The following is a 22,303-nucleotide window of genomic DNA, read 5'->3' as shown; positions in this document are numbered from 1 at the left end:
GACATTAATCAGGATGGACAGGGTTATCTTCTAGGAATGTGTAAGGCGAAAGAAGCTTATACATTATAGACTGTTGTGTATTGTCTGCTGAAATTCTATGCGGCGAAGAGTCGGCGGATATATGGATCTATGCGTCCCTTGGATGGGATATCTCTAGTAAGGAGGGGATGAGGGAGTCATCTGCAGTAATGATTCCGTTGGATCTTCCGACAAATGAACAACGAAGATAGGGTAACTGAGGACCGAAACCCCGAAGCTTCCATGTCCTCGTGTACCTATCCCCAACACTGCGGATAATGCTGCGACTCTTCACATTTCAATGCTCTGCTAGACATAATCGAGTCATTAAGTCTGCCATATTCACTTTCACACGCCACTCGTTAAGTGTGTGTAGCTGATCAGATTACAACTGCTGACTAGAAGCCTTGTTTTTTTGTGTGTAGTTGTGGGAAATCTAGCCTTGGAAAGTATAATCGATTATCCAAACCGGACAAGAAGGTACGCCTTGACACGAAAGTCGACGGGGTTATATCGAAGTATTCTTCAACCATGGAGCACTTCTGGAGATGTACTTGACAGCCCAACAAACACCACTCCGCTTGCCCGCACACCCCTGAATAATTCGGTACGTAGTCCGAGAAGCAGTTTTAAATCAAAAATCTGTCAAATCACAACAATCTTTCCCTCGCTCGAGTGGCAAGCCACTCAGCTGGTCGTGTCCGCCGCCACAATTCAGGAGTCGCACAAGAACTTCTGTCTCAATTCAGAAGAAGTTTTCGCATCCGGAAAGACAAATTTTTTTTGACAATGGTATCTTCCAATAGAAGACTGCCCAGTGTCTAAAGACCTGTAATTTTCCAGCTTGCTTCCCGGCGTTGAAACTCAGGGTGTTCTCTGGAATCCTCCGCAGTGGGCCTCACATACACAGAACCCTTCTTCGAGCATCTTTGGCTGGGAACATGTACTAATATACTTCAGGGTACATGTGCCTCTATAAGCTCCAGATGGTAGAGTGCCACTCACCGTCGAATATGTGATTTATTCCGCCGAGAGGACGATTGTATAGAAAGGTTGTGTTCCCATCATTGACAGCCAGCGCGAGTTCTATGAATCATGTTTCAAACCTGGTTTTACCGATGACTAGATTTGGATTTTCAGGCGAAACGATTCCGCATCCACGACGATCCAAGTACTTTACACACAAGAAAGATGAAAATGATCTCTATTCTTAGCATACACGTAATAGCACTTTTACGTGAGATATGTAGTAAGAAAAACTATAATGGGACCGAAGAAGCAATCTGAGAATTTCACTGTCCATGGCGGTCATGACTCTTGGATGAATAATTCAAGATGATTACTTTTTTTGACTTGAAAACTGCCTCAGGTGTTCTATCACTTATCATTCCACGTTGCGATATGCGATATGGTTGGCAGGCTGACGGAGGACATCGCAAGACCGGATGTTCTGCAACTTAGTACAAGGTCGGCGAGGTATGAACTTCAGACAGAAGATGCATTCTTTCAATCTAAGAGACACCTCATATACCGAAGGCTGTGTATACATGATCAAGAGGGATGGATGTAAGGCAGATCTCTGACTCGAAGCAACAATGGCGAGTGGCGGGAGTTGACTCGGAGTTGGGTTTGAGTCGAGATCGACGGCATTGACGGGCCGACAATGCGACGGAAAGTCCCGGGTGAATTCAACGTCACGGAAAATCGTTTGGTCGCTCTCCACTGTCGACTGTAGCGCACTCAAACCTTCCGCCTCTCACCTTCACAATGTCATAGTGCGTATTGCACTTATCTTGCGATTGATTATTACGAGTCTTTACGTAAGTAAAGATGAGTTCTTTTATCCCCACAACCCAGCGAGCAATAATGTCCTCGCCAATTGTCCCCATCAAAATATTATTGATGCGATCAATGTCGTTACCGCTATCGGTATTTTCCTTAAGCGGTCACCGGACCCCCTAAGCAACCCCTTTCCAATTCATTCTACGACTTCTTTTTACCATTGGTTACTTTAAAGGTTGTTTTTGATTTGTTTTGATCGCAATGTGAATGTGCGTTTCCATAAAATTAATTATACCCAACAACAATAGTCCTACTCAATTCACTTTTTTGCGTTGTTGTTTAATTTTTAAAACCATGTGGAACCGTCTAGCCAACGTGCTTATATATTGTACTAATACTTAGAGATGGAACAAATGCACTCTTTGAACTATGGGTCTGAAAGGTTGGAAATAGAACTGTGCAGGCACACACGTTCCTTGATATCGGTAGCTTCATCAATCAGAGTTCAAATAGAAATAATTACGCGTTCTTGGGTTCTGGGCGTTCTGTACTATTTGAATTTGATTTTCTGATTCATGATTGTTTCTCACACATACCAATTTGTTCTTCCCCTACGTCGGGCGTCTATCGGCTTACGGTTAATATATTTATTGACGTAGTATAGACAATGCACTTTTCTCCGCACTGCGTTTCCAACAGTATGTTCACTGTTTTATCTCATTTGGTTATTACTTATTTTTTAGAGTCTTTCCGCCTCCCATGGACGATGTGTACATGGATCAGATGGATCTGAAAACTCTTTACCGTTTCTCTTGGACTTGCAAGAAGCTAAACGACCGCGTTTCGGGCTATATGCGCCGCGCCTTCCGTCCCAAAAATTTATTTGCTCCTATCTTCAAACCCAATGAACATTTGCTGTTTCGTCTTCTCCAGTTCAAGACTGGCCTGGTTATTTCAGGTTCCACCTTTTTGCATTTTACTTGTTTTAGTGGTCCAACGCAAAGCGTGGCATGACAAGACTTTACATCTCACAATTGTATAAAATATTTTTTAATCTAGATTATGCACAGGTTATAAGGCCTAATTGTAAGGAAGAACTTGTCTATTATAATTTTCATACCTGCTAAATATTGAAGAATTCCAGATCTGCTGGGAGAATCCCGTATGGAAAACTGATGGAAGAATGCTCATGTGTATGGCTGCCCAAGTGGGGACATATTTCCCATAAATATAATTTTCTTATTTTTGAAAAGTGCATCAAGAGTGAAACAATATTGTGTGCAAAAACATTTGTTTGGTGCGCATATTTCTTTTTGGCATAGTTTGATGTTGCTGTGAACACAATTGGCTGTGTGGAAACATATTTCAAGCATAATTTGCAAGTGTTAGTGCATTATTTCTTCCCCAAAATACATTCAATGCATGGAAAACATTATTCAAAATGACCATCTCTTGACCAAAGTGGCCAGTGCTCAATGCAAATTGAGTGTAGTGACCGTGGGAATATCCTGCGCACACTGTACGCAGGATATTCCCACGACCTGCTTATTAATTCACGGCCAGTACAAACACCACAGCAAGTAAAATATAATAAGATCATCTAAACTAGGACTGAAAATAATTATTATTGCCAAAAATACTTGTATTTTACCTAAAGTATATGCAATGCATCTCAGTAATATATCAGGAATTACCAGAGAAGTTCAAGTTGCTCAATGCAAAGTGCGGCAACCGTGAGAATAACTTGCATACACTATATGCAAGTTATTCCCACAGTCTGCTTATTAATTTATGGCCAGTATGAACAGCACAACAAGTTTAATATGACAAGTTATTTGAAGTGGCATTAAAGATAATAGCTAGATACATAATGTTTATTATTCTTTATTCTATGCCACCACAGTCTGCTAGTCATTCATGCTAAATTTTTTTTGATAACAATAAAGCATTCTATTTACCTCTACTTGCCGTTAGAGGTGTATAAAGCATGCAAAACAGTTGGTATGTAATTGATTTTGACTAATTAATGGCCTTAAATCAGTTAAATGAGGTCATTATTATAAAGTTTTTGGTTATGAGCGATGATTATCTGCGTCAAAATGTTTAACTTGCAATTAAAAAGTCATAATGTAATGGTATCTAATTTTGTTTTCTACCATATGGCAGCTAACCTATCTACCTAGCTAATATCTAGTATTTTAATTTCCATATCCCCTTGGTAGGAACAAAAACTAACAGAAATTCTATGATAGTAACCGATTATTAAGTCAAGCATACCGGTTAAGTAAAAAACCGGTATTAATCACGCAATTTTGATGGCATCAATGATTTACTGATGGGGACAATTGGCAAGGACATATTTTTGTACAGTGGGTTGTGGGGATAAAAGAACTCACTTTACTTACATAAAGTTTCGTAATCAATCGTGCTAATATATGGATTCCGGGTGACATGGACATGTATGTCGAGCACAGATATGCTCTTCCCGTTCTTTCCTGGATGATGTCCATTGGATTTACTATCATGCCGCATCCCAAATATCCGGACAACACCACAGCGGAAAAAATTTTGAAAATAGAAAAAATCGTCCTTCAGAAACATCCTCTTCATCGACATTACAATACCACTGGAGTGGTCGTTAACCTATGGTGCCAAGGTTCTTTTGTCCAACTGATTACGACTTGTCAATCGGTGGTAGAGTGCATTTTGGGGTATCATAGCAGTATGTCCCCAATGTCATGTGTCAAAACAATGTTAACTTCAATTTTGTTCTACTGCAGCCGGCGTCATGAATTTTGTTACCTTTGAGAAGGTGTACAGCTTGTATCCAAATGCTACCTTTGGACATCAAGTCTCTCTGTTGCAACCTTCTGCCGACCTCAAGCGCGCGCAAAAATTTCTTGCAAAATATCATTCCCGTGGCTTGAAATTTGTTCTTTCCATTCCATCGCAAACTTTGAAAATGGACCGCCATATCCAAAGCAGGATACAGTCTATCAGGGACAACGTAAATGTTGGGTATAGTTCATCTCGTGGTCATGTTCTCGTTGTGCTGGATTACGATCCTTATCCAGAGTTGTTCTCTCCTGGGATTAGACGGGTTGGCGACAGGCATTGTTGGGTTTATTCTTTGCCTCTTTTACCCAAAGCAAATCAGACTTCCTTTGTTGAAGCCAATTTGTGGGCATTGTTGCTCAATGAATTTGATTGTTTGCATTTTGGTGTCCGTCGCATCAGCGGTATTGCATTAGATTTTCACTACACAGCGGCAGATGTTTACCAATTACACAAGCGTGTCAAAAAAGCTATCAAATCCTGGGAAAGGGGTATAAGGTGTGTGCTCTTTAGTTTTAGTATTTGTCAATTTAATTCCTGTAATGTAGGCAAAAAGATGACCGTGTACATGCAACTGTTTTGTATTTGCTATCCAGAAAGGCAGATATTTTTTGGTTGCATCGCCCTCAACCACAAAGCCTCTTGTGGAATGGATATTTGTAATTTCTTCCATCCTTAGTCAAATTTTTGTTCGAAATAAACTTGTGTTCTTGTCCTCATTCTTTTTGTCTTAATTTGTAAGTTTGACTTGCGGATGAGCGTGGGAATATCCTGCGTACAGTGTACGCAGAATATTCCCACGGTCAACCTCTCCCGATATTCAGCCAAGTGTGGAAATATTCTGCGTACAGTGTACGCAGAATTCTCCCACAGACTTCCTCGCCGATATTCAGCCGAGTGTGGGAATATTCTGCGTATAGTGTACGCAGGATTCTCCCATGGGGTGCCAACTAACATCTTCAGATAATTTCTGTCATGAAAATGACTTGACAAATTATTCCTTGTTATTTACAATGTTCACGCAAATGGATTGATTGTTCGTTCAGCACATTTATGATATCCTTGTCTTTCTATGTACATATGTATTAATCTTGGGACATAGTATTTCTATTGTGGACTGTGTCCTCATTTAAGCGCATACGTGTCATCCTCTGTTGCGTGTCTTCAATGTCAATCTGACCTTTGTACAGCTGCCTCTTTGTCCTACACAAAACAGCAACCTGTCTTTTCGCTGGAGTATAGCGCGACCGCATTCTGAGAATATCAGCTTTCTGTTGGAAGTTATGAATGGCTATGAGACTGTTCAATGTAACATTGCTTACCTCTCTTGCCTCCTGGTCCAAGACAAGTATTCCGCGAAGAGCGACAACAAATTTGTACTTGTTTCCTTGGGCAGGAAATGTGACAAAGGCAACACTGATCTCGACAATGTCTCCAATTCGTATGGAGGCAGGATTATAAGAATAATATCTGTTGCAACATGATATTAGTTTGGTTGTGATGTGTTATTGGTATTTTCTAAACATATCTGGCTGTTCCATCAGGAAGTATCTCCCGACAAAGAAACTGTACCTTGTTATCAATTGCGTGGATGAAACTGTCCCCTACCATGGACGCCAACACGTTATCAGGGTCGACCAGGGGATGAAAACCTATGTTGTCAGATTTGTCTTGATATGCGGATACCTTCGTGAAATATTGGCTATGCGCATGGAAAACATTGAAACCCGTGTCTTTGTGAAGAACTGGGTCATAGCCGCTGACGCTGTCCGCGGGAAAATTGTTTGCAAAACGGAGGAAAACTTCTTCTAGCTTTTCCATCACCTTATTGAACACAATGTCTCCGAGTCCCGTGATAGCAATGGCGGTACGTAAATATGGTTGTTGCTTGACCGTTCTGTTGCGGCTGTAACAGTCCTCATTTGTAATTAATTCACCTCAATGGAGTGGACGTACGAAGCAGGCTTTGCCATTGGTGGTAGCATCTTGTCGCTAACTATGCCTTGGAGTCTGAATATTACTTCGTCCATTGCACCGATATCCACGTCAAAGTTGGACATATTTATATTATATTATATATATATTATATTATTACAAAGCGTGACGCTGAATCGTAAAGACTCGTCATGCCACGCTCCGCGGTGGCCCACTAAAACAAGTTTCTGATAGAGACACCCTTCAACTCTGTAAATTTCCCGTACCTTTCCTCAAATCGCTGTCTCCAACTCTCGGTCCTATGAATTCTTTGATTGTCCCTCAAACCGCCATTCCGACAACACCTTCTTTTATGCTGCTATGCCGAACGTCACTTTTCTATCAATGGGAGCTTGATGCGCATCGTGCCCATAGGTCTTCTCTACTGGCGTGATGAAGCTTTAGCAAGGGACTACGCAAGAAGGAGCAGTCGGGCGACGCATCCTAGTCCCTTGTGTCTTGAAATGTGCGAGATGTGGACCGGTGCGATCGCCACCATCATGGCGGAGAGTACACGTGCCCCCAAACCCTCCGCTAAACGATTCTCAAAACTTGACCTACTTCACTACATTTCTAGCTTCCCTTATAAGACTATTACACTCCGGGATGCCCTAGCGATTCCCTCTCGTATCCGTCCTGCTCCTGAAGATGATGTCGATCGCGAGGCCTGGTATTGGCAGCACCATCCATTACTCCGACTCATCGCGGACACCCAACGACCAGGAACAGTTTCCACGAAGACAAAGGGTTTTGCTTATACTATCCCTCCAGTCAAGCAGCTGCCTTCGACAGGATACGTCCTAGATTCTGCCGTAGCTGCGCTCTACTGCTTTTTTGCCACATCGACATTTGAAGACGGTGCATTGTTGGCGGTGAACCTTGGTGACGATGCGGATACTGTTGGCGCTATCTTCGCAGGTCTGGCTGCTTGCTGGTATTCAGCAGAGGAAGGAGATGGAGATAGAGTGTTCTGGACGACACGAGTCAAATCATGGTGCGAAGACTTGGTACGCCGTGATATTATCGACACGGTGGCCAAGGATCTGGCAGCAATGGAATATGAATTTAACTTGTAATCAGCTAAATACGAGTGATTAAGTATAGCAAACATTTTGGCGGGGTGTCGATGATACACAACGAATCCTCCTAAAGGAGGACTCGTAACTAAGCCCAAGTGGATGTTCTCTACAAACCACCGATAATGCAAACTAACACCTACAGCTGATCCAATAGATATACAAACCCCGCTATTCTTAGGACAGTAGATACCTTAGCGTAGAAAGGTGAGAAACGCTCACCCGTCCGTCTTAGCACATCGATTGCTTGTTGCACGACAATAAAAAAAAAGTGGATGTTCTCAGTTGTCGGTAATATATTATGCCGTAGACGTCCGGCCCTACACGATTTTTTCCTGTGATGTACGGTGAGGCACAGTCACCTGAGAGATGTGGGAATTATCTCACGTCGAAGCCACGAGGGAAATGGTTCAACGTTAGTTCAACGAAGTTCAATTGAACCAAACTTTGTGCTTCCACTTTTGCGAACACGGCTTAAGAGCTGTGCGATATTTGACCATCTAGCTCTTTAATTTAGATTGCACGAGGTTCCACAGAGGTTTAACATGGAGGTAAGTAATCTGCTTCCTGTGTATGCTATTGAAGCTGCTAAATTATGTTAGTCACCTCCCCTCAAAGTCACATTTTCTTTCAAGGCAGGACAAGGTGGTTCTGGCGATCCAGAGCGTCGGGAGTTCTGGGACTCCCCTGATACCATCGAATGGTTTAAGCTCCGAGGATACACTCTGTACCAGCGTGGATACGCTACCTATTCGACGGGGGCAACATTGCCAACGGACTCGTCGTATCCTGTCTTCCCCCCGGAGTCCGACAGCGAATTTGTTGATGTCGAGTATCCATATTCATCGTATGATGTTAGGGTCAATGTCTGGGAGGGTTTCCCACCTCAACCTCCCCTTGGCGCCTGTGAGACGACTGTGAGTACAACTAGTGTTGCTGCCTTTCAATTAACGAAAACCAAACAAATAGGGAAAAGTTGTGTTTGCACAAGACACGCATAAGCGACATGTTGCGATTAAAATTGTGCATGCTGACACGGACGAGTACCGTGTGCTACGATTTTTGAACCAGCAGAACCTCGAGGTTTTGAAGAAGAGCTGCATCCTTCCTGTCCTGGAATTGCTACCCAATGATGGATTCTGGTTTGCTGTTATGCCGAGGTAGGCTGTTCCTTGACCTATACCCCACTCTCACCTGATGAATGGTTTTGACTTTGAGATGGGGGCCGGATCTTTTTCGTCCTTCCTTTACCTATATGTTCGAAATCATTGAGATCATGCATTCATGCTTGAAAGTGCGTTAAATCCCAGCCACATTTTATTCATTTTTCTAATATAAAACATAGGGATTAAGCTATCTTCACGAACATAATATCGTTCACGGGGTACGTTTTGTTCAATTCTGATAATCCGGATGAACCATGTACTAACACCAACACCAGGACATCAGGTTTGAGAACGTGTTGTTAAGCCATTTTTCCAACATGTCAAATGAAGATTTCAACGATATAAATGTATGGTGTAAAGAGCGTCGAGAGAATAGGGTAATCCGATACGCCCTTTGCGACTACGATCTCTCGATTATGTTTCCGCCTACAGCGAATAAAACGGAATGCCGACTCCCCCATTACGAATCCTGGGGCACGTTCAATCTAAGCTACGATACAGCAGGTGGGGAGTACGACTATGATCCGTTTGCTTTGGATGTGGGTGGGCTTGGTGTACAATTTGCTCAGAATTTCGGCGTAGGTTTCGTTTCATTTCGAGTATTATTAAATGAGATTGTTGAACCAATAAATTGATCTCTAGCTTGCAGCAGCGAAGATTCACTTTCTGGCACCATTGATCGATAAGATGACAACATGGGATATCAGTCAACGATTCACGGCATCGGAGGCTCTCATATTTTTTGAAGAACGTCTAGCGGAAGTTCCAGAAGAGGAACTCCGTGATTACATCGGAGCTATTAGCCCCCATAAGGCCTATTTAGAATGGGACATATGGGCTCGTGTTCCTGCAGAAGTTGCAGAAGATTGGAAATCATACAGGACCCCACCCATCCCTTGGCATCTACAAACATTCCGCTTCTTGGACCGACACTTGTCAAGATTGAACCCCTATATCCTCCCTAAGACCCGGTTCTACCTCTCGTGTCTGGCATCTGTGTTTAAAACAGTTTACAGTTTTGTTTTCTCCTCAAAAATTGCGATTTAATCCAGATCATCATCACCTCATGTTTTAAAACCCATCATGGACTCTCGTTCAATTTGTTCTTGTTTATATTATGGTCCTAATTGGCTGGGATTACGTTCGGTTTCCTCTGCCATCTCTAGATTTTACCAACGTAATTATGCCAAACATTCATTATATTGATAGACATCATTGGCTGCTCTGTTGGGTCAAAAAGAAAGGTGTAAAAGGTGTCCCGAATCCCGATCCAGTATGCACAAATAGTTAAAAGTCGATATGCAGGTGGGCTGGCTATGCTGCCCATGCCAGTGTGTGCTGCCCACGACGGCGGCGCTTCAGGACTACTCAATATTACATCTATATAGCGGTGTTCATATCGACGAGCTTTATGATCCGTTGCTACCCGCCATGGGTTGAGCGAAGCAAAGCCACGTCCTGCTTCGCTAACAGGCCCTTCCTTACCGTGACAGTCAGGACTCCTCGTAAAAAATTGAGCTAATAAAACAAACTTTGATACCATCGCGACAGCTGCATTTTTAGATCCATTTCCCTCTCAAACTAAAGGGTATGTCAATGCCTTGGTGTAAAATTGTAAAATAGGAGCATCCCATAGGGGGCCCTATGTAACTCGGCTACGCAGAAATTCAAGTCCGACTGTATGAATATGTATGTTTGTACGTTAGGCCTATCGATATGAAAATAGCTGTAACGTTGCAATCTCAAGCCATTATCATCAGAAGTTGTACTGTATAGCCCTTATTTAAGTTCTCTCAAAGACATGTGGCCCGTGGCGAGTGGCTGAGTGCCAAACTGGTGTCTTGGTGCCAACAATACGGCCCACACCAAAATTGTAGAAGGCAGACTCATAATTTGGGACTCGCGTGCTGCCCTACAGTTTGGATTTCCATGTTCATTAAGCGTGTCAGTGACAATTTTCGCTCCGGATAAAATCGGTACCCACCTTACGGGATTCAGGAAAACCTTCGATTATAATACCATCTCCAACGTTGACAGTCACCCAGCCGCTTTCAGTCTGCTTGCCGACAGGAGCTCTGTGGGCCTCTCGAACAAAGGCAACATTCTTAATCTAGTTTTACTGTTTCAGTCCGCAAGTTCGAAATAAGAAAGTAGCTCAGAGAATGGCAAGGACATACCTTCCAAAAACGGTCTTTCCTCATCTCCCTCGTATTGGTAGAAGACGTAGGCAGAATGGCAAGTTTTGTATGTGGAATTGGGTTTGAAATCACAGAGATGCCTGTAGGAGCCACCAAGTGGTATTTGAAGTCGTCCATGTCCAACGAAAATATGTAATCGTAGCCTAATCGAGCTTGCCCCTCGATCTGAGAATAAAAAATTGTAAAATTTATGGAACATTTGAACTAGACACTAACCGCTTGTCTGGTCAGCAATGAATCGTGTATGCGAACAATTGTTCCAGCCGGAACTGTGTATTCATATTTGTCCGAGTTCTGATCATAATACTTGCCGGGTATACTTTCTGTCAACTTTACCAATTCGCCCTTTTGGATCTGAGAATGATGTTTGCCTTTAAGAACTTTACTCGACTGTGATAATTCCAAACTCACAGGTTGAGGAATGGCATCTCTAGAAGGTAGGACTGTTGACATTTCGACTGAAGACTGAGGGAACGCCTTGGGAGGAGTACTAATTCGAAATAAAGATTAAGGACTGAATGGACTTGGGGCTTGTCAATTTCATGAGATCCACTTTATATATTTTAAATTGCAATTTTAACGCCAGAGATTTCACTGGCCAAATGATTAAAACGAGGCAAGGGAGAAAATCTCCCGTTGGACCATCCTGCATGTTGCATATCCAGACACGGATGGAATCGAGTACCTATCAGATAATGTGAGCAAGGAGATCTCACATCTTTTCCCCGAGTCACTTGTACTTGATTCGTCGATACTCTTCCGGACCTCCATGAGGATGTTTGGGATTGAGCGACAGTTGTGAACGTGTAGTAACTCCGATTGGAATATAGACCCCAGGAAGCTCCCGGAGGGGTTCTTCCCCTTCTGACAATAATGAATTCCAGTCCACTATAGTATTTGGTTGCCAAAAAACGCTTTTGTCTTGACATCTGCCAGAATATGAACTTCTTTAGCTCGTGTTCCAAGCTTAGAAAGTCCAGCGTGTTTTCTGAAATCGACACAGATCGACACGTCTTGTACGCAGAAACCCTGATTTATTTAATAGGATGGCCAGGGATGGCTAATGTTTAGGGGGAATTTTTCACACTCATATCACTGCTCTATCACGGAGATGCAGAGATAGATAGTATATCACGGAACAAATTAAAATGATTTACAACTAATGATGAAGCAGTAACACCGATATGGAATGTGGAGTCCCAAGACGCGTTTGGCTCCTTGTCTGTAGTAAGCTAAGGTCCACAAACCAACGACCATCGCCAATACTGCGGAAGGATCTGCCTTTATTCCGCTAGATACCTTGCAGGGTACACAATAATTAGCCTGACTGTTTTCAATTGAGTCATTACCTATTTAATGACTTCAGTCTTGGAATTCTTGAAGTTCTTGAGAGCATGTTTGTATAGAAACGCCAAACACGGTTGTATTCCAATCATTGACAGCCAGAGCGTGTTCAAAACATCATGGTTCAACCCTGTTCTCATCAATGGATGGATTTCTCTCGATTTGGATTTCTCGGCAAATCAATTTCATGTGAACGATAATCGAACTTCGAAAGATCCTTACAAGTACCTCTCGCAAAACAGTTCCAAAATTTAAATCAATGCACAATACTCTGCTATCTGCTATATTGTTTAGAATAGTATGTAAGTCATGTAGTATTAGTTACTGAGATGACCAAGTCGTTTGTTTGTTTCTCTTCCTCTGACTGGCACACGTCATCATCATCATCATCATACACCTTTTCTTGCCGTCTTAAATCTTTTTCCGTAAAATTCATACAAGTAACTCAGGGCTAAGTTAAATCTGTAATGTTAGCTGCATGTTGTTCTTTGTCGATTTAGACCAGCGTTGATTAAGCGCTTGCCACTGAAAATGGTATACTCACAAAATCGGTATGGGCATGGATACCGACAAGTTCTCCGTGTCTGTTTGTAATTAGCACTAGTACCGCCGGTATTCATTCACATCATCGGGGTTTTGAAGTAAGGTACTATTCAAGATGACTCATGTGTGGGAACAATTGCTAGATTCTCCCTTCTTAGAAATCAATCAAGATGAACAGGTTTATCTTCCAGGGACGTGTAGAGAAAACAAAGCTTGATACTATTTCGTATAGCCTGTTGCGTGATGTCTACTGCGATCCTATGCGGCGATGAGTCGGTGGATCTATGGATTTATGCTACCCTTACGTGGAATATCTCTACTAAAGGGCGGATGAGGGAGTCATCTGCAGTAATGACTTCATTGGATCTTCCGACAAAAGAACAAATAAAGATAGGATAATTGAGGACCGAGATCCCGAAACTTCCATATCCTCGTGTACCTATCCCCAGCACCGCGGATAAAGCTGCGACCCTTCAGATTCAATGCTTTGGTAGTCGTAATCGAGTCATTAAGTCTGCCATATTCACTTTCACACGCCACTCGCTAAGTGTGTGTGTAGCTGATCAGATTATAACTGCTGACTAGACGACTTGTTTTTTGTGTGAAGCTGTGGGAAATCTAGTCTTAGAATGTATAATCGATTATCCAGACCGCACAAGAAGGTACGCCTTGAGACGAAAGTCGACGGAGTTATAGCGAACTATTCTTCTACCATGGAGCACTTCTGGAGATGTACTTGACAGCCCAACAAACACCACTCCGCTTGCCCGCACACCCCAAAATAATTCGGTACATAGTCCGAGAAGCAGTTTTAAATCAAAAATCTGTCAAATCACAACAATCTTTCCCTCGCTCGAGTGGCAAGCCACTCAGCTGGTCGTGTCCGCCGCCAGAATTCAGGAGTCGCACAAGAACTTCTGTCTCAATTCAGAAGAAGTTTTCGCATCCGGAAAGACAAATTTTTTTTTGACAATGGTATCTTCCAATAGAAGACTGCCCAGTGTCTGAAGACCTGTAATTTTCCAGCTTGCTTCCCGGCGTTGAAACTCAGGGTGTTCTCTGGAATCCTCCGCAGTGGGCCTCACATACACAGAACCCTTCTTCGAGCATCTTTGGCTGGGAACATGTACTAATATACTTCAGGGTACATGTGCCTCTATAAGCTCCAGATGGTAGAGTGCCACTCACCGTCGAATATGTGATTTATTCCGCCGAGAGGACGATTGTATAGAAAGGTTGTGTTCCCATCATTGACAGCCAGCGCGAGTTCTATGAATCATGTTTCAAACCTGGTTTCACCGATGACTAGATTTGGATTTTCAGGCGAATCGATTCCGCATCCACGACGATCCAAGTACTTTACACACAAGAAAGATGAAAATGATCTCTATTCTTAGCATACACGTAATAGCACTTTTACGTGAGATATGTAGTAAGAAAAACTATAATGGGACCGAGGAAGCAATCTGAGAATTTCACTGTCCATGGCGGTCATGACTCTTGGATGAATAATTCAAGATGATTACTTTTTTTGACTTGAAAACTGCCTCAGGTGTTCTATCACTTATCATTCCACGTTGCGATATGCGATATGGTTGGCAGGCTGACGGAGGACATCGCAAGACCGGATGTTCTACAACTTAGTACAAGGTATGAACTTCAGACAGAAGATGCATTCTTTCAATCTAAGAGACACCTCATATACCGAAGGCTGTGTATACATGATCAAGAGGGATGGATGTAAGGCAGATCTCTGACTCGAAGCAACAATGGCGAGTGGCGGGAGTTGACTCGGAGTTGGGTTTGAGTCGAGATCGACGGCATTGACGGGCCGACAATGCGACGGAAAGTCCCGGGTGAATTCAACGTCACGGAAAATCGTTTGGTCGCTCTCCACCGTCGACTGTAGCGCACTCAAACCTTCCGCCTCTCACCTTCACAATGTCATAGTGCGTATTGCACTTATCTTGCGATTGATTATTTCTGATAGAGACACCCTTCAACTCTGTAAATTTCCCGTACCTTTCCTCAAATCGCTGTCTCCAACTCTCGGTCCTATGAATTCTTTGATTGTCCCTCAAACCGCCATTCCGACAACACCTTCTTATATGCTGCTATGCCGAACGTCACTTTTCTATCAATGGGAACTTGATGCACATCGTGCCCATAGGTCTTCTCTACTGGCGTGATGAAGCTTTAGCAAGGGACTACGCAAGAAGGAGCAGTCGGGCGACGCATCCTAGTCCCTTGGGTAGCAATGGAAGATGAATTGACCTCGAAATCAGCTACATGCTAGTGATTATATCAAGTGTATTAAGCAGCATTTGTCTACATGAACATTTCTATGATTACACGAGGAAGATGGAAAAGTTTGTGAAAGAAGAGTCTAGTTTTAGGTAAAATATGGCAGAAGTATGGCTTGAAATATAGCCAACGGAGGAGGCGAATCCGTAACGGTACCTTTCGAGCTTTATATACTTTCCATTTCTCCACAAAGTCGGGAGAAAGCGTCTTCCATCGGTCGTAATCATCATAGTAGTAAAGTTGGCTGTCATTTTCACTTTGTGGGCACTCTCCTAACTGCTCTTCCACAATTTCAGATACGCGGTCGTTAAAGAATTGGAGTGCCTCGCTGGCCGTAAATCGCTTGTCGAGCTCCCATGTAGTCATCCCGTCAAAAAGAGGTGCCAGCAGTGGCAAGTGCAGAGAGAGATGCTATCAAGTTGTCAGTTTATCGGTTTGAATTCACTCATGTTCGAAACTCACCTGAAAATTTAGACACAGCATTGCACCCATGGCTCCAACGTCTTGTACAAAAGGATTATAATCAAATGGGCCCGTCTGCATGTCCTTAATAGTGGGATATCTGCGAAAGCCTTTTTCGTAAGGGAGGCGAAACTTGGACCTGTCTACGTCTGCTGGCAGCATCACAGAGGCATCGAAGTCAATGACTGCATACAGGAGGATCCCTCTACTCCTCATGGAGTAGCGCTCCAAATACCCCATGTCGTTCAGGCAATAGAAGTGGTTGGTTAAAACGTTATGTTTTCCAATATCCTAAATGTTTTCAACCACATTAAAATAAAGAATATTGACATTTTTTAAAAAAATGACCGACACCGTGGGTGATGTTATTCTCATGCAAATAAGCCAAAGCCTGCATTTTGCCTTCAGATACACGTGAGAAGATATTAAGATATGTTAACACTACCTTCAGCATTGATCGAATTAACGGAATGACCTCGGATACCTTGAAGATGTATGGCACAGTAACGCTACGGCCCCATCTAATAAAACTATTCAGCGACAGTGGTTCCATAGTGTTCCAGTGAAAGAATGACCTAGGCATCACCGCGAAGTAGTAGCCTTCGGTTGGAAGGAGATCTAACACTGGCAAAATGCCATTTTCTTTCAAGGTGTCCAGTTTTTGAGCATGCAAGAAGCGTAAAATGCGATATTCCTCTGTGTGCTTTGGAACAATTTTGATAACAACGTGCCTGTTCTGAACGTCTTGGGCATAAGCAATGTTGCCCTTGATATAAAACTGGTTAGACAAATGTAACAACATCTGTTAATAAATACTCACCCGGATGTTGTATTCCTCAAGTAAGTGCATATCATTGGATTTCACAGTCTTGAAGGAAGCGTAAGGATAATCAGCCAAGTAAAAGGGGAATTCAGAGCCTTCTGGGAATTCAGGTGGGTGTATTGGATAGACTTTATCGGTTCCGTCAATAGAGCGATAAAGTTCATAGCCGCGATGCTTGAACCATTCCAAAGTCGTTGAAGAACTCCAAAATTCCCGTTGAGCAACCCTGTCTGCATCGGGCTCCATAGAAAAGGTAATTCGTAGGTCAGCATGAGGCTTCTGTTCCAATGTCAAATTTATGAGCTTTTTCTGAAGAGAAATTTAAGTAAGACGAAATGGTTCTTACCATGGTGAATACACAGGTACAAAGCTTTTCAAGCTGTTATAAATGAAGAGTTGGTGCCAGTTCCCACGACCCCGAAGTGTTCGGAAACCCCGTTTAAAAGGGAAGACTCCCTACTCATCCTTTTCTTTCTTTTTCTTTTAGATTTTGGCCCGCACATACTGCTACTGAGCCAAAATTTATCATCAAAGCATTACACTCTCATCTCGTGTTACAATAGGCGGTATTTCTTGAGGATAGTTTTCAAATTATGCGCAAATCCGATACATGTAAGCTCAGGTGCCATGTACTAGATTTTATAGCAGCATACAGTGTGACGACGACAAACTGGGTGTAGGTTCATATAGGTATTACACATGGATGACTCCCCGAAACAGAACCTTATAGAGTCTATGTACTGGGGACGTAAGGCCTGCAAAAAACCGTCGTGTCTGCGGTATGAAATGGGGAAATCGGTGCAGGCGGCAGTTCACAACACGAAGGAACATCAGGTGCCACGGAATTGGCGGCGTCTTATGCATCTTCCACTTTTCTTTCAAGTCCAGAGGTAAACCCGCCCATCTGTCATAATTCAAGTACGTGGCGTCTGGACGTAACATTGTGGGGTGTGGAGTTTCCAATTCCTTTTGCGACATCTCGGAAAGACTTTGCTCGAAGAATTGTAGGGCTTCTGATGCGGTGAACCGACGACGAAGATCCCAAGTTATCATCCTATCCAGAAGGGGTGCTAAGAAAGGAAGATACGGAGTTATGTGCTAACTAAAATATTTAGCTCTCCTTCTTTCAAGGCAAAATAAGAAAGAAACGTACTTGATGTATTTCACACAATTCGACGCCGCAGGTTCCCACATCAAGAATAAAGGGGCTATAGTCGTATTCGCCAGCCGCCGTGTCATGGCTTGCGTTGAACGAACCCCAAGAGCGCTGGTATGGCAAACGAAATTTTGTCCTATCCTCATCTGGTGCAAGCATCACAGCAAAGTCAAAGAGCGCGTACGAAAGAGACTTTTTACTGCGGAAGCTCAGCTCGCCCCCCAGAGCGGGACATAAACTGAATATCTCCAAAATGGTTCACCAAAATATTGTCCTCTTTAACGTTCTGTTGTTAATAGTCAGGCCTTCATTGAAGCACAAAATAGAATCAGGAAAGTGACACCAACACCATGGGAGATATTATGCTCATGCAGATAGTTCAGGCCCTATGATACAAATCAAAAAAGGTTGTCGCTAGGGTAGGAGTCACTATACCTTTAACCATGAATGAATGATACCAACGGTTTCAGAAAGGGTTTTCGGAGCAGGCTGGTTGATGGCAGTGCCCCATCTACAAGTCTGACTGAGAGCAGCAAGGTCGATATTATAGGTTGATCTTACCTAGGCATCACTGCAAACCAGAATCCTTCAATCGGTAAAAGATCGAGTACCGGAATAATACAGTTTGCCTTCAGCACATCCATACTTTGCTGACTCAGAAACCGTAGCACTCGATATTCGCCAGTGTCATCTCGGACAAGTTTGATTGCAACATGTCGTTTGAGAGAATCCTGAGCGAATGCAATTTTTCCCTGCGGAAAGCGTTATACTAGTACAATATCCATTGGGTAGAATGATACGTCTACTTACAGTCGATTCTTGGGCCAACAAAGGAGGATCTCGCTCGTACCCTTCATCAGGGTCCGGTGTCCTCAAATCTTGGTGGGCATATGGGTAATTGGCTTCAACAAAATCATTCGTGGCATCCGAAGGAAACACAGGAAATGTTACTGATTCTTCTCCAGCATATTCACTCCGTCGATACAATGTATATCCGTGGTTCTTGAACCATTCAATTGTTTCGGGAGAATCCCAAAATGGAATCCGCTCGTAGAAGTCATAATCGGTGCCCGGTTCGTAAGGGAAGGTAACCCTTAGCCCAGAAGACTATGGTTTGCGTTAGTACCATTTAATAATATTTTAAGTAGGTCTCACCGCCATCTTAGATAGTTACTACCACACAGGCCTTTGGTTGTATGAAGGGATTTTACAACTCCAGTGAAGTGCAGGTTAAGTTGTCCAAATTCAACCAACGGTCACCAATAGCGTGATGTTACTCTGTAACAAACGAACTTGAAAGTCAGCGCAGGCCGACATTACAGACTGCGTCGAGAATCATGGCTCGAGCCAGTTTCATCGATAGCTGGCTTTGGATTCAGGGACCAAGCAAGTTGAGTGAACCTCATGCAAAATGGTTCGAAATTGCAAACTAAGTAATTCACAAGACTCTGCTACCTGCTGCATTGTTTAGAATAGTATGTAAATTATGTCTCTAATAGCAATAACATCTCCATTGAATACGCCCGACTACTTGAGAGCAATTTTTTCTGGAAGAAGTCTCTTACAGAAAGCGGATGGGATTGACGATAGCCTGAACATGAAGTATCGTATCTTTAGCACATAACGTCCCCCAAAGTCTGTTGCGCAGAATCGGCGAAGAAATCTTATACACCAAGGCACAGGCGTCGCTCTATATCCTTTGAATCTCTCCACGAATAATGGTGAGAGGTTCTCCCATCTATCATAATCATCATATTCCGTGATGAACACTCTGTCTTTAGTTGGACGAATTTCAGCTGCCAATTTCGCGTCCGAAAGTTCTGCGACTCGGTCCTCAAAAAGTCGCAACGCCTCTGCTGCGCTGAATCGGCGCTTGAGGTTTCTGTGGGTCATCATATTGAGAAGTGGTGCAAGAAGTGGAAGTCGGTCGGTGATGTGCTAAATCATAATCTATGTTAGAAATGGGATAAGGGCAAAACGAAGCACTCACCTGATATTTCCTACAGAAAAAGACACCCATACTACCAACGTCGAGTACGAAAGGGTTGTAGTATAAATTCTCCGGTCGAAGTATCATTGCTCTTGTTGAACGAGCCATAGGATCTCTCAGCAGGTAGTCGAAAGTCATTTATGTCTGTTCCAGGCGGACGTATAATGGAAAGGTCAAAGTCAAACAAGGCATATAGCAAGCGCTTCTCTGCGCGGAGGTGACCGCGCCTAGGCATCCCTATGCAGTCATCGGTGATGTGGTTTACGAGGAAATTTCCCGCCCCAATGTCCTACACACGGGACATAACCATTAATGAGACATATAACGACGAAGTAAAGAGAACCAACCCCGTGGGCAATATTATTGGCATGCAAGTACTGAAGACCCTATAAAATATATCAGAAACATGTATGTTCTAAATAAAAGCCATACCTTGAGCAGGGAATGTACTATGAAAATAATTTCATGGATGTATTTGGGCTTGGGTCTGTCGATATACATTGCCCATCTTTTCAATAGTAATTAATATTTCAATAAAAGGTTGCTTAACAACTTCTTACCGAGGCATTACTACAAACCAAAAGGTCCCGTTTGGTATCAGTTCCAGAACTGGGATTATGCTATTTTCCTTGAGTGTGTCCAGACTTTGTTCATGTAAAAACCGCAAAATGTGATATTCTTCGGTGTCTGCGCGCACAATCTTGATTGCGACATGTCGACCTAACGCATCTTGCGCAAACCCTGTCTTGCCCTTCAGAAACCAGCTAAGTTATCTCTGCTGGCGTTTTTTGAACAAAGACTTACGGTCATGTCCCGCGCTCGGAGCGGCGTATCAGGCTCATCGGGTTCCACATTACAATCTGTGTCGAAGTGTGGGTAAGGGTACTCGGCTTCACCACATTCGGTCTGGGATGGAATGGCTTGTATGGATGTATCAAGTATCATGTCCTCTTCCCAGCAACGCTCATAAAGTGTGTAGCCGCGGGCTTTGAACCATTCTCGAGCTTCGGGGGACGACCAAAACGTGAACCGTTTCTCTATTTCATACAAACCCAGGCCTGGTGCAAGGTAGAATGGGACATGGAGTAGGTCCATCTGTAATGACTGTAGAATCAAAACAAATGACTGGATTGTAAAATTGCATCTTACCATTGAGTACGGGGGTTTGAGGTTTGATCAGACTCTCATTCAACTCACTTCGCCAGGTTTTTCCCACGACTAACCGCATCCGCGTTGGTAAAAGATTCGCTTCGCCAGACTCCGAATACCGGTACGGTTCCTCAAAAGTCGCAAGTGGTTCTCTTCGCTGTAGAACGAGGACCTACTGAGCTAATCCCAATTCGTGGTATGTAAATAGTGATCTGTAAAAATATAAACTATCACTAGAATCTCAAAACTTGGATTTTCAGCGCGGTTTGGGCCCGGTCGAAAAAACAGACTTCATATCATTGTATATGCTCACTGTTACATGATATTGACCATGAGACTAATACTACTAGCATATCAATGCAGCTAATCATCGATTCAGAATTGACTACTATAGACAGATGCCGTTTTGGCCGCATCTACTACACGACAGTATATTATGAGCTCAATAACACACATATCAAATCTATGAACGAAGTCTTGTTACTTATAAGTACTAGGCAGCGGCCTTGAAATCAGACTCAGAGAAGTAGCGATATGACTCCCACAACGAGGTATGCTAATTGGCTTTGAACGGTCGAGTCGACGTGATCGACGGCATTGACGAGCCGACAATGTGACGGAAAGTCCCGGGTGAATTCAACGTCACGGAAAATCGTTTGGTCGCCTCTCCACCGTCGACCGTAGCGCACTCGAACCTTCCGCCTCTCACCTTCACAATGTCATAGTGCGTATTGCACTTATCTTGCTATTGATTATTTCTGATAGAGACACCCTTCAACTCTGTATATTTCCCGCACTTCTCCTCAAATCGCTGTCTCTGGGTCCTTTGAATTCTTTGGTTGTCCCTCAAACCTCCATTTCCGACAACACCTCATCATATGCTGCCAATGACGCGACTCATACAGCACAATCCTCGGCCGTAGCATCAAAAACGAGTACCTCGCCCTTGGTACATTCGGAATCACCTTCGGTTCTGCATACCTTGCTACTCGTGGAGGAAGCAAGACTGCCCAAGCCAAACCCGTCACTGTTGAGCAGGCTAAGCAGACTGTCCCTATCAACGCTGGATCTTCGTGAGTTCCTTCTTGACCTCGCGCTTTGGGGCTACGTTGACACAATTCGAAACGTTTCAGCGAAGAGGAACAATTGTGAGTAGCCAATCTTGGTTTAAATCTGTTGAATTTGTCCTAGAAATGCTGACCGCTTGATTTGTAGTATCCTCAACTTCATCAAGGAGGCTGAGAAGGAGGGCGCTGGTTCCGCATCTAGCCATTAGAATCGCAACGGAGTTTTATTAATATCATTTTAGAAGGGCAATTTTGCTCTGACCATGGCCTAAATATTCGCAAGGAATTTACTCGTCGCGTGTCTCTCCTAGCTGCTCGGCGTCCATCGTCCGCGGAAATTTACCCCGTACGAGACCAGGCTACAAGTCATTGAATTTTGGATCGTCAGCCCAATTAAATAGGGAAATGTTCTCGTT

At 43.3% G+C, this 22,303-nt stretch overlaps 9 protein-coding genes across 9 annotated transcripts; 5 read left to right on the top strand and 4 right to left on the bottom strand.

The window, feature by feature from the left end:
• Positions 1–1,785: 1,785 nt before the first annotated feature.
• JR316_0009642 (uncharacterized protein) lies at positions 1,786–2,814 on the top strand (the record flags this gene model as incomplete). Its single annotated transcript, XM_047895335.1, has 2 exons — positions 1,786–1,793; positions 2,460–2,814. The coding sequence occupies 2 exons, from the start codon at positions 1,786–1,788 to the stop codon at positions 2,812–2,814; spliced, it is 363 nt and encodes a 120-aa protein (XP_047745054.1).
• Positions 2,815–4,323: 1,509 nt separating this feature from the next.
• Positions 4,324–5,298, top strand: JR316_0009641 (uncharacterized protein; the record flags this gene model as incomplete). The annotated part of the gene is made up of 4 exons (XM_047895334.1): positions 4,324–4,456; positions 4,499–4,522; positions 4,581–5,133; positions 5,184–5,298. 4 exons carry the CDS (start codon positions 4,324–4,326, stop codon positions 5,296–5,298), a joined length of 825 nt encoding a protein of 274 aa, XP_047745053.1.
• Positions 5,299–5,720: 422 nt separating this feature from the next.
• JR316_0009640 (uncharacterized protein) lies at positions 5,721–6,695 on the bottom strand (the record flags this gene model as incomplete). Its single annotated transcript, XM_047895333.1, has 3 exons — positions 5,721–6,067; positions 6,288–6,522; positions 6,573–6,695. 3 exons carry the CDS (start codon positions 6,693–6,695, stop codon positions 5,721–5,723), a joined length of 705 nt encoding a protein of 234 aa, XP_047745052.1.
• A 414-nt stretch (positions 6,696–7,109) lies between these two features.
• Positions 7,110–7,685, top strand: JR316_0009639 (ADP-ribosylarginine hydrolase Tri1; the record flags this gene model as incomplete). The annotated part of the gene is made up of 1 exon (XM_047895332.1): positions 7,110–7,685. One exon carries the CDS (start codon positions 7,110–7,112, stop codon positions 7,683–7,685), a length of 576 nt encoding a protein of 191 aa, XP_047745051.1.
• A 545-nt stretch (positions 7,686–8,230) lies between these two features.
• On the top strand, positions 8,231–9,898 carry JR316_0009638 (Calcium-dependent protein kinase 4; the record flags this gene model as incomplete). The annotated part of the gene is made up of 7 exons (XM_047895331.1): positions 8,231–8,236; positions 8,288–8,602; positions 8,655–8,845; positions 8,904–8,979; positions 9,031–9,069; positions 9,127–9,429; positions 9,494–9,898. 7 exons carry the CDS (start codon positions 8,231–8,233, stop codon positions 9,896–9,898), a joined length of 1,335 nt encoding a protein of 444 aa, XP_047745050.1.
• Positions 9,899–10,634: 736 nt separating this feature from the next.
• On the bottom strand, positions 10,635–11,502 carry JR316_0009637 (uncharacterized protein; the record flags this gene model as incomplete). Its single annotated transcript, XM_047895330.1, has 4 exons — positions 10,635–10,763; positions 10,836–10,961; positions 11,029–11,214; positions 11,266–11,502. 4 exons carry the CDS (start codon positions 11,500–11,502, stop codon positions 10,635–10,637), a joined length of 678 nt encoding a protein of 225 aa, XP_047745049.1.
• A 3,630-nt stretch (positions 11,503–15,132) lies between these two features.
• On the bottom strand, positions 15,133–17,764 carry JR316_0009636 (uncharacterized protein; the record flags this gene model as incomplete). The annotated part of the gene is made up of 7 exons (XM_047895329.1): positions 15,133–15,228; positions 15,397–15,651; positions 15,703–15,993; positions 16,289–16,480; positions 16,523–16,834; positions 17,342–17,579; positions 17,679–17,764. The coding sequence occupies 7 exons, from the start codon at positions 17,762–17,764 to the stop codon at positions 15,133–15,135; spliced, it is 1,470 nt and encodes a 489-aa protein (XP_047745048.1).
• Positions 17,765–17,980: 216 nt separating this feature from the next.
• Positions 17,981–20,766, bottom strand: JR316_0009635 (uncharacterized protein; the record flags this gene model as incomplete). The annotated part of the gene is made up of 8 exons (XM_047895328.1): positions 17,981–18,067; positions 18,117–18,192; positions 18,243–18,433; positions 18,492–18,788; positions 19,362–19,619; positions 19,672–19,681; positions 20,250–20,422; positions 20,476–20,766. The coding sequence occupies 8 exons, from the start codon at positions 20,764–20,766 to the stop codon at positions 17,981–17,983; spliced, it is 1,383 nt and encodes a 460-aa protein (XP_047745047.1).
• A 770-nt stretch (positions 20,767–21,536) lies between these two features.
• On the top strand, positions 21,537–22,096 carry JR316_0009634 (ATP synthase subunit K, mitochondrial; the record flags this gene model as incomplete). Its single annotated transcript, XM_047895327.1, has 4 exons — positions 21,537–21,544; positions 21,726–21,893; positions 21,954–21,968; positions 22,036–22,096. The coding sequence occupies 4 exons, from the start codon at positions 21,537–21,539 to the stop codon at positions 22,094–22,096; spliced, it is 252 nt and encodes an 83-aa protein (XP_047745046.1).
• Positions 22,097–22,303: the final 207 nt, after the last annotated feature.

This window comes from Psilocybe cubensis, chromosome 9 (assembly GCF_017499595.1).
Source record: "Psilocybe cubensis strain MGC-MH-2018 chromosome 9, whole genome shotgun sequence".
NCBI lineage: Eukaryota > Fungi > Basidiomycota > Agaricomycetes > Agaricales > Agrocybaceae > Psilocybe > Psilocybe cubensis.
Note: the sequence above shows the minus strand (reverse complement) of the source record. Positions and strands in the feature narration are given on the sequence as shown.